General features: G+C 37.3%; 1 protein-coding gene across 4 annotated transcripts in view; it reads right to left on the bottom strand.

The window, feature by feature from the left end:
- The window catches only part of NFKB1 (nuclear factor kappa B subunit 1), a 119,706-nt gene that overhangs the window by 78,255 nt on the left and 24,778 nt on the right, over positions 1-16,673 (bottom strand). Inside the window, exons 2-5 of one of the 4 annotated variants that reach the window (XM_020901945.2) lie at positions 16,157-16,202; positions 12,340-12,415; positions 7,987-8,027; positions 3,680-3,778 (exon numbers count right to left, since the gene is read on the bottom strand). In XM_020901945.2, the coding sequence (XP_020757604.2) occupies positions 3,680-3,778; positions 7,987-8,027; positions 12,340-12,415; positions 16,157-16,195 (255 nt within the window). In that variant the 5' untranslated portion in view covers positions 16,196-16,202. The remainder of the gene's footprint in view (positions 1-3,679; positions 3,779-7,986; positions 8,028-12,339; positions 12,416-16,156; positions 16,203-16,673) is intronic. The other 3 variants (XM_020901946.2, XM_070452194.1, XM_070452195.1) reach the window with 3 other exon arrangements.

Raw genomic sequence — 16,673 nt, 5'->3', positions numbered from 1 at the left:
CCTTGACTGAACCCATCTCCACTTTCACTTTCTCTTCTGTAACAGTTGTAACGGAGAATCAACAGGGCTCCTACGTTAACTGCTGGGTATGCAGTTATCACAGTATACGGAATGTTTAGGATATGTTTTTTCTTCTCTTTTCTATCTTTCTCCTTAATATCCAGGCACACTAACTCAGACATTCTAAAAGAAATTATAGAGTCAACATGATCATCATCTTGAAAATAAACATGTAATAAAAGTACATATGTTTGCAAAATAATAGATGGACGCAATTCTATATAACCTATGAGCTACTGTCTTATATAGCAGAAAGTATGCAAAGAAGAAGAGTTAAGGTTGATTAGACTTTGCATCTAGATCAGTGGTGCTCAAGCAGGGTGATTCTGCCCCCAGGACATGTGGCAACGTCTGCACACACTGGCTGTCACAACTATAGCGCTGCTATTGGCGTCTAGCGGGTACAAGTCAGGGATGCTGCGGAATACCCTCCAGTGAAGCAGAAAACTTTCCAAAGCATGAAGTCTTCTCACCCTAAACACTAGTAGTGATGAGTGAGAAACCCTGATCGAGCTGTATCTGTCACACAACTTCTCTTGCAGCCTCACATGGGGCGGGTGCTTCGTGAACTGCTGCAGACATGTATGATTGTGACGATCCTCCCGATAAAGACACACGCTGAGAGCAACTCCTTCCTTTGACTAAATTTTACATGTAAGAGGGATTTATATCCCTTTGTAAACCAAAAGTTCACCCTTAACTATCCTTTGTAAAAAAGAGTATTAAAAGTGATACTGGAAGACGAGCTCTGGGAAAACTACCTCGTGGTTGACTCTTTCTTTTCTCCCCATATCAGCTCTTCTGATTAAGAGCTTCTATGATAAATAAAATTACTTCCTTTAACTATTACAAACTTTCAGTGAGTGAGGACAGGCTAAGAGAACAGTGATAGTTTGTAACAAACTCTCTGAACTGCTCTGTTTTCTTACAATTGGATTAAATGCTTAATAAATATATGTTAAATTAGTGAATAAAAAACAATTGGGTGAAATAGTGAAGCTGCAGCTGAAGGTCAATAATGACTAATCATACACATTTACATTTTGACTACCTTAGTATTAGCTGTTTACATATCTAGATTTCTCAGTAAGTATTAAACTCTTTGATACATAAACTATGATTTGAGAAAAACATCGAATATCCACTAGGTTGTTTTATTTCTAGACTATTTTGTAAACGTGAGGCATCAACCACTACATGAGAAGGATGTATGAAGACTGAGCATAATACGATATATAAAGCTTTTTCCATTGGGTAACAAATTTATAACAAAGTTACTACTATGTGTCTTTTAGTATCAAGAACTGTTACTTAGCTACAAAAGACTGGAGCAATACAAGTCAACACTTGACACCATGGTAATTTATATTTGTTTGTACAGAGACAGTCCAGGAAAAAAAAAACTCCCAGTTTTACTCTTAATGCTAATTCTTCAGTAATTACAACCATGATCAGTGTCAGTGCCCATAACATGTATCACACATATGAATACATACAGTGTTTATATACAGGACACACAGACACGTTGTTAAAAACATGTGTTGGGTTTGACTCCCTGATATCTGAGTGTCCATTATTCCTGAGCTCCTCTCTCTTGCTGCCCAGAGTTATAACTCTGTGTCTTATCTTACTACCATCCTCCCATGTCCTGTTCCCTAGGTCTCTGCCCCCAGTCTCCCAAATGGACATGTTCCACATAACAGTTCAACGAGCAAGAGTCTGCCGTAGGATGACACGCCACCAGTCCCGTGAGGACCGCAAGGCTCCCTTTTAAGAGCCTCGGTTTCCTCACAGGTATTAAGACTTTTTACCTACCAGGGCTGTTATGAGGATAGAAAAGATAATGTATGAGAGTTTTAGTTCAGCTCAGTTGCTCAGTTGTGTCCGACTCTTTGCGACCCCATAAACTGCAGCATGCCAAGCCTCCCTGACCATCACCAACTCCTGGAGTCCACCCAAATCCATGTCCATTGTGTCAGTGATGCCATCCAACCATCTCATCCTCTGCCGTCCCCTTCTCCTCCAGCCCTCAATCTTTTCCAGCATCAGGGTCTTTTCAAATGAGTCAGCTCTTCGCATGAGGTGGCCAAAATATTAGAGTTTCAGCTTCAACATCAGTCCTTCCAATGAACACCCAGGACTGATTTCCTTTAGGATGGACTGGTTGGATCTCCTTGCAGTCCAAGGGACTCTCAAGAGTCTTCTCCAACACCACAGTTCAAAAGCATCAATTCTTCTGTGCTCAGCTTTTTTTATAGTTCAACTCTCACATCCATACATGACCACTGGAAAAACCATAGCCTTGACTAGACAGACCTTTGTTGACAAAATAACGTCTCTGCTATTTAGTATGCTGTCTAGGTCGGTCATAACTTTCCTCCAAGGAGGAAATGTATGTAAAGCACTTGGCAAATCTTTGGTGCCTAATATACACGAATTCCCTTGTTATATTGCTGTTCTTATTTCCTCATTCAGATTCTAAAGGATCAGAGACCATATATCTGTGGCTAAACCCATATTTATCCTGACTAATAATCCTGAACAGGAAATACATCTTTCATTCCACACAAGAGCTTGGATAGTAGACTTAAAATGCAAACACAATGGATAGGACTAATACTACAATATTACTCAAGAGGTAAAGAATCAAGGATTTTGTTTTGGACCAGGGAAAAGAAATTAGAAAGGCCTGAGCCTAGAAGTGGGCTATGAAGAGAGGGAGGGAACAAAATGCAAGGCTGGCAAAACCAAAGATCAATTTCTTTGATATCACAATTTTACTAAGGGTCTGTCTTGTACAAATGAGAATGTTTATAAAAGATGAAACTGCAATATTTGACTGGTTTACCTGCAAAACTGTTAGCAATCAGTCTATGAAACATGACATCACATTATAAAAATAAAAAACTCAAGCTACCTCAGCAGAAGATATTCTCAATTAAATATAAAGAAAGAAAAAGAACCTGAAGAAGTAGAAAAGGCCCAGCTAAGCCCACCACAGCATGTCATGAAGCAGTATGTTCCAAGGACCATCATGTGTAGACGAATAGCTGCTCAAGCAGAGGCCCCTTTGGACCACTGAGGTGCATTTGCTCATTCAATCTTTAGAAGACTACCAAGCACAGACCCTTAACAAGTCTGCATTTTGCACATTCAGGTACTGAGGTTTAGAAGTGCTGGATGACTCAGTCAAAGGCGCACAGCTGGTAGCAGAGTCTAGATCAGAATTCATGATCCGAGGTATTCTACTATATAATCCACACAGTCTTCTGAGTCTTATTTTTTGCTAGATCTCTAAAGAGCTGAAATTGAGTGCTCTCTCAAAGCATTTTTCAAGTCTTAGGAAGTATACAACTAAACAAGTTTTTTAAGATAATCAAGAAATAATAAAAGTTTTGTTAATGTTGAGATAATTTGTACTAAATGGAAATATTGCCAGTTTTAGAATCTGTCACTTCTATTGCTATGAGACACATTTCTACATAAACATTATAAATAATCAGGTGAACACTTCAGCTTATAAGCAGAGGCAAATGGTAATTATTGAAAGCATTCCTTTCTTTTGCTCTGAGGACACCAAATCTTCCAGAATTCACATGGAAAGACTTCACAAACTCACTTTGACCTGAGGGTAGGACTTCTTGTTCTTTTCACTAGACGCACCGGGGAGTCCTCCGTGGGAGGGGCCTTCACACACATAACGGAAACGAAATCCTCTCTGCAAAGGTGAACGCAAGGTGAACAAGTTTGAGGAATACTTACTAAAAACTTATAGGGACAAAGTTGCACCAAATTTTAAATTCTTGTGTGTATTAGAGGAGACCCAAACTGTGAAAGAGGACTGTATATGAGAACCACTTCTCCCCATAACCTTATCATGACTATTGATGTTAACTGATATTTGCACCCTGAGCTGTGGCTTAAAAGCCAGGTCCCTGGCCCTGAAGAAGCTCTCCTCCTGTGCTATGTGGAGAGTAAACTGCTGCAGACTTTAGGCCTGAGGACTCGACACGTTACAGCTTGCCTGCATCAGAGTTTCTTCATCTCACATTGCTGCTGCCAAGCTCTGAAACTGGCCACATGACTCAAAGCTTCTCTGACTCTTATTTAAAGGCATTCCTTTACCTACTCTGATGACAGTGGGTTCAGGAGGGAATACAGAAATGTCTTGTTAAATATACCCCACCAGAGTTACAGAACACACCCTATGCAAGGCCCCACATCTGGTCAGTAACTCTCAACAGTTCAGAAGATAAGAAGTTTCGATTTAAGATTATTAGTACTATCAAGTTCAAGTGGATATATTAACTGACCTGAATGAATCCAAACCCAGAGAGTCCCTTTATATATTAACTCAAGAAATTTTACAGACACAGTAATATCAACTAGGAATTAGCAAGAAGCCTTTACTATGTGGGCTGATAAACACCTGAGTTCCATGTATTTTTTTATCTATGCACGTAAGAAGATTAGACCAAACCATATTCAAGGTCTACTCCAGTTTTAACATTTTATGACTTAAAAAGCTAAAAGCTGTAATTGTGCATATTTGCATACAAAGAATAAAACAAAGACATTTATGAGAATGGCTCTCATCATATTAAGGGAAACTTCAACAGTTTTCCTGAAAGACTCAGCTTTATAAAGATATCAAACTATTTGTGGTAGTGTTAGTAGTTTATACAGTCTCTTGACCAGATGGTCTTCCGTTTTTCAAATAACACCCTTTAAAGAAAAGAATATGTTAATACACTTTAAGGAACATTCTCACCTTTCATTTATTTTATTGTGGGACTGACTTCATATAAACAGTGCTAGATCCTTAGGCCCTCAGAAGCTCCGCACGCCACTACTTGTGGGGGAGCAGCTTTCTACTCTGCACGCTGGGTAGTGGAGCTCAGTGAATATACAGGTTTTGACGGCTTTAAGCTAATGGACTAATGTAAATGTCTGCCCTCCTTACACTGTACATCATTTCACTCTGCCTCATAGGGTCTTGAAAAACAGCCTGAGAGGTTTAGGGAAAGCACCTGGAATTGCTTCTAAATTCTGTGAGACTTTTCTAATTGCCAAAGAAGACCAGTCTAAAGCATATTTTATGGGACCAGTGAGACATGACATAAATTCCCAAGGGGAGGAAGCTACTGCATGTCACACCTGGGCCTGGGGTACATGGTCAACTCATTAAAGTGGGGCCTAAGACAACTCTTGAAAAGGGCTCCTTAGGTGACCCCAAACCTCAACACCCGGAAAGCCTTCTGAGGTAAGATGAGTGATTTGCAGGTGACTCTCCTTGTTTTGCTTCTCATAAAATTCGAACTAAAAAATAAATTACAAATTCAGCCATATACCTTTTATAGTCAAAGGCTGTTAGCTTATTTTCAATAATTAAGTGAAATTTCTAAAAGCATGAAAAGGCAACAGTCAGCCTCCAGAATTGGCTAACCATAAAATAGGGATTTACTTGACTGCTAATCAGTTTAAACACAACTTCAGCTTTTAAACAATATTAGATAATTAGCTCTTAATAATATGCAACAGAACTAGCTGTCCTAAAGATCAGTAGTGGTCTATGCTATGACTCATCTCTGCCAAAGCTGGGGAAAATTGTGGCAGAGGCGCCAAAGAAGAAAGAAAATTTTTCTAGATTTTATTTTTAAAACAATAAAGTAATTAATTATCTTTAATCATAAAGTTACTTTAGGACAGTTGGAGAAACATATACTATTATATCTTATTAGGAGTGGCATTCAGTAAAATATGAGTAAAGAGACCTGTCTTAATACCTTGCTTATCATTTGAAAAACAACATATATCATTCATAGTTGGATAAAAGTATCTAAACTTCTATGCAAAGGAATTTATAACCTGAAGATAGAAATTTATTATTTTTTAAAAGGAAACTAGGATGTCTTCAAATGCATAGTCAGGATGCATTTCAGATTCTAAATTTTTGAGGTTAAAGGTTTGCCAATCCACAGCCATTCATCTCAGTAACTCCACTTGCTTAAAATGAGTCATCAACCTCAAAGGCAAAGCTCCATCCATCCGGTCAGAAAGTCTGACTTCAATACAACCTTCTTACTTTCACTGGAGTCAGACATCACAATATTACAGTTTGGTAAGCAAGCACATTGATTTGCTCAGATAAGCTTTAACACATCCAACAACAGTGAATTAAATTTTGAATTTTGGAACTACATAACTCACCCTTCAGGTAAATCATAAATGTCAATTTTTCCTTATGACTATTGACCCATAGTAAGAAACTGCATTTTAAAAACCTTATGGTAGCTCTATGCTTATGAAAATGAATATTTGAAAAACACATTTTGCCTAGTATGCAGACAAATAAATTTTAGTTGATTTCTTGGTTTCATGGATTATCCAGAAATTTCCCAGGAGGCCAGGTAACACTGCACAGGATGTTAGGGGATAAACTTCCACTGCGAGGGTCCTTTGAGAAAACTGGCGGCCTCCTGTGAGAACTCGCCGCTCTGATAGGGAATTGGGAATGGGGATAAAGCAAAGTCATGTCAGCAGCCTGTGGAGTCAGGGTGTGTCACCTGTGAGCCATTAAAACAATGTCCCAAAGTCTCATATGGTATTCCAGTCCCCACACCAAGAACTTTTATCAAAGTTCAACCTTGTAAGTGTAGTCTATTTGGTCATAGATAAGATATTCATATCCTTTATATTCTAACCAAAATCCAAATACATATGTAATACGAGGATTACAATAACCACATGTATACCTTAAGATCTTGACATAGTTAGCATTTGTTAAGTGTTACAAATACAAAAGTGTTACGCTTACTTGCCTGAGCTACTAAAAACATTTAGGGAAAGTACTGGGTGATACAGCTGCAAGAAAGCAGGCACATGCATCCTCAGTCTCACACAGGTGTGATAATATGTATATACGGTAAGAGATCTCCTAACTTTGTCCTCATTCTACAGAGGACTATACCATTACTTCATCCCTTAATAACTATGGGAAGATATTAAAGATTCTCTTCCCTCCTCTTTCATAGCACTGGTCCCATCCAATTTCCAATAAATATTTATTTACCCATGTGGACATGGTAAGGAAGCCATTTCAATTCCCAGGTATCCTCTCTAAATAATCGTAGTAAGAGGAAAGTGAAAGTGAAATCCTTCAGTCGCATCTGACTCTGCGACTGCGCAGACTGTGGCCCACCAGGCTCCTCTGTCCATGGAATTCTCCAGGCAAGAATACTGGCGTAAATTGCCATGCTATCCTCCAGGGGATCTTCCCGACCCAAGGATCAAACCCTAGTTTCCCGCATTGCAGGCACATTCTTTACTGTCTGAGCCTCCAGGGAAGAGCACAATAAAATAAAATGCTCCTCTCCCGGCTCCGAAGAGGCCAGACCTAAAGCTAAGACCCGAGAGAACTCGACCGTCTATTCTAGGACTTTATTGACACCCTACTGGTACTATTAGTAACTTAGGTTACATGTTACAAATAGAAAAGGCTGTAGCTCCTAAGGATGGAGAAAGGCTCACAAGTACTGATGTGCAGGGACATGGAGGAAGCATCTGACTCAGTGATGTGAACTGCATGTATGTGTATTTCCTTATAAATGAAAATGAGTGGAGATAACCTACACCTCTTCTAGGAGTGACTGGTAAGTCAAAGTGTTGGAGATCATGGGATGCCATGGATCAATACTTAAGTTTTATAGAACTATGTACTGAGGTTCAGGACAGTCTGAACAGTGACTAACAGAAAAGGAAAGCCAATGATACAATTGTTACATAATTTGGCAGGTTGTTGATCTTCTAGATAAGCTACTTCCTTTGTAAAATTCATTTACTATTTTATTCAGTGCTTGAGGTATTAATATTAGACTTATGGATCTAACAATTAAAGAGAAAGTCCCACCCCTTTAGTCTTCTTACCTGTTTAGGTTGCTCTAATATTTGAAGGTATGGGCCATCTGCTAAAAACAAAACAACAAACAGAAACCAAAAGAAACTGTGAGGCTTCTCAAATTTGGTAAAAAAAAAAAAAAATATATATATATATATATGTATGTATGTATATATATACAAAGCAAGTAAAAAAAACTGAAATTATGTTTTTAAACAGAGGCTTCAAATAAATGTCTTAGCTAAAATTCCACAAGGCATATCTTCTTCTTCTGAATATTAATTTTACCTTATTTAGTAACAGTTTTACACCATTAGAGAGAACCATACTGTAGAGACGTCTGTTGAATAGTGATGGCATCTTGCACAACCCAACAAAAGGCATGATGTCTGGCAAGAATTACGACGTCAACAACCTTCACAGTCATGTCCACTAACAAAGCATTTTTAATAATGACACAAATACCAATTAAAAGCAGCAACCACTTCCTGGTCACTGTGAAATTTTCTTTTGCCATCACAGCATCAGACACTGACTTCCATTCTTCACAAGAAAACGTGCTTAATGTGAAATTACAAGAGACTGAGCTAGCAACCTACATGTGTGAAACACACAGATAACGATCTCAGGCTACCTGCTTTTCATTACACCAAGTTTTGGGTTCCCTGTCAATACCTGAATCCATAGGTACTGCCCTCATTCCCTAACTGGCTAGCTTGTTCCTCCTCTTTCCCATAGTTAATTTGGTCTATCAGACATGGTAGATTCTTCTTATTAACTCATAGCTTTTGATGTCTGTGTACAATTTTTGAACATTGTACTTTCATATAAACTCTGTTCCAAAATAAGTGTTTTATAAAATTCTGAAAATAATTTAGATGGATGTATACCAACTAATAAGAACAAAGATTACTAGAAGCTTAATGATAGCCTGACTATACCTGAGTTTAGAAACTCAAAGGAAAATAAAAACCTCTGACAGTATAAATACAAATTTATTCAATATGAATATTCAATATGAAGCTTACTCCCTAAGCTTCCCAGCTGGTTTTTATGTCATATCAAAGTATAATAACCCATAGCTCTGTGATACATAAAGGCTCATAGTGTTTCTCACTTGTTTGAATGTAAATTTAAATGGTACTAAAAAATTTCTAGGAGGATCCTTCTGTGTCCATTTCAATCTTCACTGTCTCTAGGCCAGAAGATCAAGACTTATTATTTTAGATAAATAAGTTTATGAAGAAGAGCTGAACTTTCAGGTTGAAATTAAAAGTAAACTATAAATGAGAGAGGATTTATGTTTATTTTCAGCACTATGATGAATCAGGATAAGGCAGAGAACTGTAGGAAACTAAGGTATAATTATTTCCTGTTATTATTCAAGAAGTTTACAAGGAAGTCAGTTGAAAAATAACTGAATTTGAACTGAAACATACACAAGAAAAGAAAAAAGGGTAGGGACTGACCAATGCTATATAATTTAGGTAAATTACCTTTTCTTTTCTGTCTGAAATTAGTTCCTGGATATATTCAACTACTTTTTAGAAAAGGAACTGTTAGAATTTTAAAATTCAAAAAAATGACTAGAATTTAATTTCTAAGGAGATAAAACTGATTAGAAACATAAATATTTTCACACTGCTAAATAAGGTCTATACAACATTTCAACAAATCTATTCATAAACATTCTCTCTAGAAAACTAAATGAACATATGAAGAAGTGAAATCTTTAAGAAAGCAACATTTGACAACAAGGTCCTACTATATATAGCACAGGGAACTACATTCAATATCCTGTGATAAACCAAAATGGAAAAGAATATGAAAAATGTATACATATGTATAACCGAATCACTTTGCTGCACAGCAGAAATTAACACAACATTGTTAAATCAACCATACTTCAGCAAAAAAAAAATTAAGCAACATTTGGATATCATGGAAAATACAGAGGAATTGGAGCACATTTATATCAGACTTCAAGTCTCTCACTTCTTAGTAACTCTTTGAAAAATACTTGAAGTTTTGTTATTATTTTTGCTGTATGGTTTAATTTCTTCTAAATACATGAAATATTGAGGCTTGGTAGTTCCATTAGTGAAAAGGGACAATTTTTCTCTTTCAGGGAATACACTAAAACGTTAAATCAACTAGAAAATGAGATTTGCTATGCATATATTTGTTTTAATGCCAATTTTCTTTGGCTGCATTTCCATGCCATGAATTGACATCCTACTGTGCAGAGTAATTTAAATTACAGCATGATATTATAGACCTAGCAGTTGTGCCATATCCCATAGAGTTTTCAACAAGTAGCACGGTATTAGATTTCAAGAAATACAGAAGGTAAAACAGTCCATATAAAAATTACAAGTCAATATTGGTTTATATAACTTCTCCATTCCTTTAAAATGTGAATAAAACATCCATAAATCTTGGTTTATAAAAAAAACTGAAGTATGCCATTGCAATGCAGAGGGAACATGTATGTGACAATAAAAAACAATGAGGTAATAACTGGAAAACACAGTTTTGAGTATAATTGTAAAAGTTTTTCTAATGGTGCATGCATGCCAAGTCGCTTCAGTCATGTCTGATTCTTTGCAATTCTATGGACAGTAGCCTGCCAGGCTCCTCTATTCATGGGATTAACCAGGCAAGAATACTGGAGTGGGTTGTGATGCCTTCCTCCAGGGGATCTTCCTGACCCAGGGATTGAACCTGCATTGGCAGGCAAGTTCTCTACCAGGAGTGCCACCTGGGAAGCCTTTTTCTAATATTATGGCTAAATAATTCCTATAACATGAAACTCTGACTACAGAATATTTACTGAGCTGGTTCTTTCAATAATCTTATTTCTATCTCCTTATTTCTATTTCTCCTTATTTCTCTTATTTTCTATCTCTTAATTTATTTCATCAATTAACTTGATGAAATAAAAATATTAGGAAATCCTTTGCATCAGGATACTGTTTGGCATCTATAAGCCATTAAATGGAAAAGTATATGTTTCCTGAGGGCAGTAACTTTTATGTTTTCAATAAAGCATCAGAACCAAGAAAAAGACTTTGACCCCCAGAATAAGAAGATCACAGAAAACGCAGAAGCTACCAAGACATTTAGTAACTCACAGGAAGCTGATCTAGAGCTTATTTTGGACAATACTTGAGGACATCTCAGCTATGATCTATAGAGTAAAGAAAGGACTCAGCAATACACTTAGTGAAGTTAATAAAGCTGAAGGTTTAGCAGGTCTATTTTTTCCCCTTGCATGAACTTCTAGAAATAATAGATATAAAAATGCAAAAGAACACCTGATATAAAAAATGAAAAGTAAGCACAAAGTAATAACAGCAATTTTAAATGACAACAATACAAATTGCATGAAGTCTCCCATTGATGATAAGCAAGTCCATAGTAAATAGAATAGCTAATGTACTTCGGTAGTTACAAAACTCTCTTTTATATACAACTTCCAAAATTTAGTCACACAGCTTTTGAACATCTGTTAAGTCCCTCTGGTGATGTGAGGAACACATAAAAAGAGCTATCACAGCAAGCTTACATAAAAAGCAATAAATAAAAACAGAGACTGATTTTTTAAAAATCATTCATATGAGATTAAATAACTTGTTGATGGGGATACTTAACAGTCATGTTAGAAGGATAGATGATTATCATGAGTTTATCCAATTGGTCACAACATAAAACAAGAAGTTTTTTAAAAAGTAATTTTTCTACCGAGATGACTTTTATGACTTTTGTGCACTTTATGTTCCCGGTGTGTGGTATACTAGCTGGCACACAGTAGGTACTCAAGTAAGTGTTTTGGGAACAGATCTGAGAGTTGAGACTGCCTCATGTGCCTGGGGCAAAGGAAACGGGAGTTACAAAGACCCTAGAGATAACAAGATTGGGTGAAAGGAGAAAAATCCCACACAGTAAAGAAGTTCCTTTTGAGCTGTGCTAGCAGATATGAGCAACAATTATCAGTCATACAATGGGCTGCTGTTGCTGATGCTAAGTCGCTTCAGTCGTGTCCAACTCTGTGCGACCCCATAGATGGCAGCCCACCAGGCTCCTCCGTCCATGGGATTTTCCAGGCAAGAGGGCTGCAGTGGGTTGCCATTGCCTTCTCCGATACAATGGGTAACTCGGATCAAACATGTTTGTGCAAATGTAGTCCAAAAAAGAAAAAAAAAATGTAGTCCAAAAAAGTATACTGAAAACTGACTTTTAAAACATAAATCACCATTTCCTTTCTAGATAACCATTTACTTTCTAGGTAACGCACTGACTTCATATAAGAGTGTATAAAAAATCAAATTTTAAAAAAAGCAAAAGCAAAATGATAGGCAATAGATGAAGAATTTTCTTACCTGCTGGCAGTGGCATCTCCTGTTGAAATAATTCTGGACTAAACATTGTATGATTCAGAGGATCCAGATGAAACATCTACAAAAAGGAAAATTTAAATATTTCAATCATTACTTTTCCAACACTGTATTAGAAATCTGAAAAACCTAAAACTTAATTACAGTAAGAAAAACTAAAAAACAAAAACAAAGACCTGAAAATATTTTAAATCAGAATTTTAAACATATGCTCAGGAAACCTAAGTTGTCATGTGTATAGAACTTTACATGGGGTTGGGCTATGGTTGTGTGACAAAGGGATTTCAGAAGAACAACCCAGGCGTACAGTCCACGGAGATAAGGACCTAGTGTAGTTTGCTTACTGGTATATCTGCAGGGTCCAGTGTATATTTATCAGAGTAGGTACTTAAATATTTGTTGAATAAATGATTTAAGGCTTATACTCTCTTAGAAATATAAACATGAGAATATAATCCTAGAAATCTGTATTTCTTTTATAACGGTAAATTAACTCCTACTCTAGCATCCAATTGCAAATCCCGAAAGATTCAGACAGTGAGCAGCCCTGGAACAATTTATAGAAAAACTCAAAATATAACTCAGTCCAAAAAGCAGATTAACTGAGCACTGAGCTCCCTCATCTTTTTTTATTTCTCATCTTCATTTACCTGGCATAATGAAAATACCTGGAATTTAGTGGGTTTGATATGTTGAATAATGGCTCCCCCAAATACACCCACATCCCAACCCCTAGAATCTGGAATGCTATCTCCTAATGAATACAGAGATGGAGAGATTAGTCTGAATTATCCAGGCTGGGCCTGATAGAGGGATGCAGGAGATCAAAGTGAACGGTAGGAGATGTAACAATGGAAATAGGAGGCTAAAGTGATGGAAGGGGTGGGTCACAGGCCAAAAAAGGCAAGCAGCCTCTAGATATTCAAAAAGGTAAGGAAAACTTTCAGAAGCAACACAGCTCTGCCAAACCTTGATTATGGACTTCTGACCTCCAGACTGTAAGAGAATTAATTTGTGTTTTTTAAGCTGCTAAATTTGTGGCAATTTGTTACAGGAGCACCAGGAAACCAATACAGTGTGTAAACAACATATTGTGATTGAATTATAATCTATCTTGAAATGCTACTAAAAATGACTTATCCCAAGAGTAATATTTCCTTCCTACTTAGTTCATTCAGGATTTAAAATTTGTATTTCTGAGTTTTGTATTTATTTCAGTCTAAATAAGTCATCCATGAAATGTCTGTGGACAGCACAGAAATCAAACACACTTCAGTTTTTATAATACACTAGTTAGTAAATGTGCTGGATCAGGCATTAAAACTAAACACCAATGTTTTACTCCTTTTCTTTACTAGTATATTATTGGACATTCTTGGGTACCTAAGAATCTATCAATAGTATGTCTAGTTAAATCAAGACTAAGAAACACAGTATTTAAACAAAGAACGCTTCAGATCCAGTTTTGAGGTATGCAAATTTTCAATTGAGCAACAATAAATGTGTTTCACATCTATGCTCAGGAGTAAAGTTCATTTACACTATTCACTGTTTGCTGAAAGGGAAATAAAGGGAAAAAACGTGTTGTTATAAAAATTGGCCCCGTCTTAGAGCAAGAATTTACCAGTCTCAGAGCAGAAGAGATGATCTAGCAGAACAAAAAACTTTCCTGCAGTCCTGCAGGAAATGACTGGTTAAAGGGCAAAAACTCTGATCTCAGGAGAGACACAGCCCTACTTCAGACAAGGAGAGCAAAGCAGTGGCATGTGCTGCAGCTTACATGTGCATTAGGCTAGGGGTGGGGAGTAGATCCCAGAACACATTAAAACATCGAGGACCTCACTGAAGACATGCAAACTTCAGGAAATATAAACCATTAATCTTGAGACAAGGGGGAAAAAACTCAAACCTCAAGGACCTCTCTCTTTAAAAATGGAAATATCAGAACATGTCCCCACCTCTGGTGCTGACAAAAATGCCCACAAAGAAAAGCTTTCAAAATTACTATTTTCAGCGGGTTTTACTCTTGTGTGGCATAAAGGACCATCTCTTGCTGATAGGATTTCCTGTGCATAGACAGGAAAGCATGGTTTAAAACCAAGCTGACCAACCCTCATGTTGGTTAGTGTTTGCCTTTGTTAGGGACAGCATACTAAAAGTGAAAGGTAAAGCACAGGTTTTTGATAATATGAGCAGCCAAATGTTTGTCATGCTCTAATCAAAGAAAATGCTGCTAGATTTATCCTGTATCATTTGTACAATAAAATTTAAAAGAAGCATCTTAATATGAAAAGTAATGCATACTCATTCTTTCTAAATCAATGAGAACATTATGAAGAGTAATGAATGTTACATAAGTATTTTATTTAAAGAAGTAATACTAGATCCCTCAAAAAACATTTCATTTTTGGTTTCCTGACCAATTCTTCACATGCATAAATTTGAGAAATACATTTTTTTAGGTGGCTAAAGTGTGAAATGATTATGAAATTTGGACCAGGATATCCTGGTACCTACTGCTCCCTCTCTTTGTCCAGCCTTTGTCTAGCAAACTTGTTTGTCTCTGTCTAGCAAACTACACCTTTCAAATCTCAGCTTACACAGACTGCCTTTGGAATGGCTCCATAACCATGCCCTTCTTCCCTCTCGACATTTGTGTCCCGCTGCATGCAGACTACTACTACAGTCCTCATTACCACAGGGAGACTATTCATGTCTCTGTCCCTCATGCTAGAAAAATGGCAGCTTCCTGAAATGTGTCACATTTTTGCATCCTTCCTTAGCCAATGTTCTGGTACACACATATATGTATAAAGCAAAATATTAACAACCAACAAAGATTTGCTGGACTATTCAACATTTCTATCGGCTTGAAATTGAAATTTTTCAAGTATGACATTAGGAGAAAAAAAAGGACACTAGTATCCCTTTATAATTGCTAATATAATTATAATGAACAGTTTCATGTCCCCAATCACATTTATTGCTCATTTAGTCTTTTAAACACCCCTGTATGTGAGCATGGTGTGGGGTGAGGGTGGGGGTGCTAAGTGATTTCTCAAGTTTTAAGAGCAGTCAGCACTTACTTAAGATCTTTGAATTCCAAGTCCTTTTCACTATACCAGTCTGCCTCCTCATTAGATAAGTTTTAAATAAATACTTTGGCCTCCCCGCAAGATGATATGTTCAAGTCCTAATTCCTAATACCTGTGAATGTGACCTTACTTAAAAATAGGGTTTTTGCAGATGTGATCAAATTGAGATGAGGTCATCCTGAAGAATGGGCCCTCAATCCACTGCCTGGTACTTTTATAAGAGAAAAGAGGGGGGAGATTTGGGTATGGAGATACAGAGGAGACAAAGAGAAGAAGGAATGTGCTGGAGAGGAGCAGCTACAAGCCAAGGAATGCCAAGGACTTCCAACAGCCACCAGAAGCTAGGGGAGGAACACAGGTTCTCCTTCAGAACTTCCAGAAGGAACCAATCCTGTCGCCATCGTGCTTTCGAATTTCTTGCCTCCAGAACTGAGAGGGAATACATGTATCTGTTGTTTTAAGTCATCCCGTTTGTGGTCATGTGTTACAGCAGCCATAAGAAACAGCTATCATTTGACCAGCTGCACGTGTAACTTTCATGCTCCAATAGTGTGACAGCAGGGATACTGCTGTTTTACACAGCATGTCCTCTTAAGACCTTATGTAAATGGACAAGAAAAACAAAAGAAATTTTTACCACTTTTAAGAGTTTTCCTGATAGTTACTGTTGTTATAAAAATTATTAGCAAGATTATACTACTACTTACTTGGTCATGCCCTCCCAAATATGGGTCGTCTTCTGCCATTCTGGAGCTGTGCATCAAAAGAATACAAAACCGAACTGTTAAGACTGGAATGAACCATAAAAATTCCACTATGAAGGAGTAAACTGTATTATTCCAGTAAGACCAAATATAACCACCCCCCTCCCCCTTCTTAAGACCTTAGGAGGAATTACTATGTAGTTCCTCTTGGGAATCTAAGTCTAACAGTAGAAAGATTGCATCATCAAGGAATTACCAGTTACGTATAACCCACAACCCTTATGTCAACCTCACAACAGTGTCCTGGAGTTTGGCACAGCTAGCCTTCATCCTTTGTACAGAAATCACGCCATTAGATTTCTTAGAGGCCACTTCTTTTTGTTGCCACCCAGACTTCAAAGATTCACTGAGCTCTTTGTGTAGGTTGTTTTCCAAGCCTTCGTGAATTCTGTCCTGGCCCTAGAACTTTCCCACCACTTTCTACGTGCCACTTGAGTTGAGAAAGGCAGAGGGAGCCGTC

Source organism: Odocoileus virginianus, chromosome 21 (assembly GCF_023699985.2).
Source record: "Odocoileus virginianus isolate 20LAN1187 ecotype Illinois chromosome 21, Ovbor_1.2, whole genome shotgun sequence".
NCBI classification, from domain to species: domain Eukaryota; kingdom Metazoa; phylum Chordata; class Mammalia; order Artiodactyla; family Cervidae; genus Odocoileus; species Odocoileus virginianus.
Note: the sequence above shows the minus strand (reverse complement) of the source record. Positions and strands in the feature narration are given on the sequence as shown.